General features: G+C 42.1%; 1 protein-coding gene across 3 annotated transcripts in view; it reads right to left on the bottom strand.

Moving 5' to 3' along the window:
* zgc:65811 (uncharacterized protein LOC393524 homolog) overlaps positions 1-2007 on the bottom strand; it is an 8028-nt gene extending 6021 nt beyond the window's left edge. For all 3 annotated transcript variants that reach the window (XM_061027218.1, XM_061027219.1, XM_061027217.1), the window contains exons 1-2: positions 1855-2007; positions 1-101 (exon numbers count right to left, since the gene is read on the bottom strand). The exon at positions 1-101 is cut by the window's left edge and continues 5 nt beyond it. In XM_061027218.1, the coding sequence (XP_060883201.1) occupies positions 1-101; positions 1855-1920 (167 nt within the window). In that variant the 5' untranslated portion in view covers positions 1921-2007. The remainder of the gene's footprint in view (positions 102-1854) is intronic.
* Between the last annotated feature and the right edge of the window lie 228 nt (positions 2008-2235).

Below are 2235 nucleotides of genomic sequence, written 5' to 3'. Positions count from 1 at the left end.
ACAAACGTGGTCGAGCTGAGGGCGTCTATTTCAAAGATTCCTCGGGTGTTGTCACTGAACCTCAGCCACAGACCCAACCCGAGGAAGGCGAACCCGAGTGTCTGCAGCAAAAAAAAAACAACAACACAGAAATGAAACTAAACCACAAGCCACACGAGCAGCACGCTGACATCTCTGCAACGCTGTTCAACATCCTCAAACATTCAAAGCTCGTCCGTGATGTGTTGACTTTGAGGGAGACTCGTTTTTATTGTTTTTATCGTTCACAGGAGTAATACACGTCAAGATCAACCCTCCGCTCATTACCTCATCTATTACATCATCATTACATGGAGTCTGTTTTCAAAGCAGGTCGCATGCCAACATTCAAATACATTTGTTATCATAATCCAAAATGGGGAGCTGGTCGACAAAGACGCCCACCATGTCAGTTTGTTTTGGTTTTTTTTGAACTGCACGCGTTTCTGCTTTCCTCTAAAGGTGCGCTGCTTCAGCTGCTGCCGAGCCTTTTGCACCTGCGGGCCACCGTAGATACGGAGTGTCATAATAATTATGAAACTGCCTGGATACAACAAGAGGAACACACACTGATTCATTGTTAGGGATGTGAAGATTACATCGTCATAAATAGATTCAAAGGTGTCAAAGTTCACATCTGTACTGTGAAAAATGAATCTCAGTAACATGGGGAGCGTCAGAAGCTGCAGAGTGAGATTTAGAATCTGAGGACGCACCACTGTCTTTTAAATCAGAGGTGAGGAAGTGTTTTGGCTTCACCGAGACAGAAAAGGAAAGAGGTGAGAGGATAACACACGAGACAAAAACTGTGTGCAGATATTTCAAGAAGACGGGGAAGTACAGAAACAGAACGACCAACATGATGCAGCATGTTGAGAGAACAAAGACATGAAGAGCTCAAACCACTCAGCTCTGTTGCTGCTTCTCATGGTAATATCTTTTTGTTTTCTTGATTGCATATGTCACTATGTGCGTCTACCTCTGATGACTTTGTGTGGGTGCTGTGGCTTTGCGGGAGGGATACGTGGGCGGATGGGTGTTTGAGAGCCTTTATGTTTCTGTGTGTATTTCCTGCTTGACTGTCTGTATCACACTGTACTGTTGTGATTTTTGGTTTTTGTGTTGAACCCCCTCGAAAACGAGACGGTTCATCTCAAGGGGCAATCCATCAAATAAACAGTATTTCTCACTTACAAGCAGGTTTGAACCCCTAAAGGAATCTTTGTCAGTCATAATCTGTCTACAGTCTTGTTTGGTAAAATAAATGGTGGCGCTAATTAAAGACTTGGAAGGGTATTTATTTATAGTCCCATTTTGAAGACGAGTATGTGTCGATAAGTCACTGAGGGGAAGCTGGATTTTTTCTTGTTGGTGCAAAAACTTAATTTATCTGAAGCCGCGAGCAAAGAAAAGAAACCAAGACAGGAAATGTGATGAAATCAAACTGAGCTATTTGTAATAAAGATTTTTTTTTAGTGTTCAGACCTTTTCTGATGTAAATCACCTGGATACCCTGACCCTTATTGACCCTTAATAATAATGTGCACAAACATTTGAGTGAATTGTTACATCCCAAAACATGTGTCCATGTCCGCCCAGGTGTTTACTAAAGGAGCAGAGAGGAGGGGTTTAATAACTAACGGAAGTGAGACATATTCAATCCAGGAAATCAATGGAGCAAATAACCTGAGCTGCTGATGACACACCTCATGACACCAAATCAACAACTTCAAGATGATTGTTTCACCTTCTCACGACGTTTTATAAAAAACATTACAGTCAGAATCAAATCCACAGTGACACGTGTTCATCTGATGCTTCATTTGACAGTCTTACCGCAAAGATGATGTTGAAGATGATGAGGACATACTTGCAGAAAATGCCACATCCGTCCAGAGCCATGGCGACCACAGCTTTTTGTTCTTCTACTTGTTAAGTCTGTAAGGTGGACAGAAGGATGACCTCATCACCTGTGTGCTCGTGCATGCGACATGCTCAACTTAAATGACCTCTTAACATGTAAAGTGGATCAGAAGTATCACGGTGAACCGTTTTAATGTAGCTTTAATGTTTAAAAATATAAATATAATACCTGTGTTTTTATCTTCTCGTCCACCTCTCCTTCTGCAGTCGTCGCTTTCAGCTTTAAAATGAGTCTGCGTGTTGTGTTTATAACTGCCTTATGCGCTATGCCCCGCCTCTTTCTCCGACTCTGTG

The sequence above is a fragment of the Labrus mixtus genome, chromosome 20, assembly GCF_963584025.1.
Source record: "Labrus mixtus chromosome 20, fLabMix1.1, whole genome shotgun sequence".
Lineage (NCBI taxonomy): Eukaryota > Metazoa > Chordata > Actinopteri > Labriformes > Labridae > Labrus > Labrus mixtus.
This window is presented reverse-complemented; position numbering and strand designations above follow the sequence as displayed.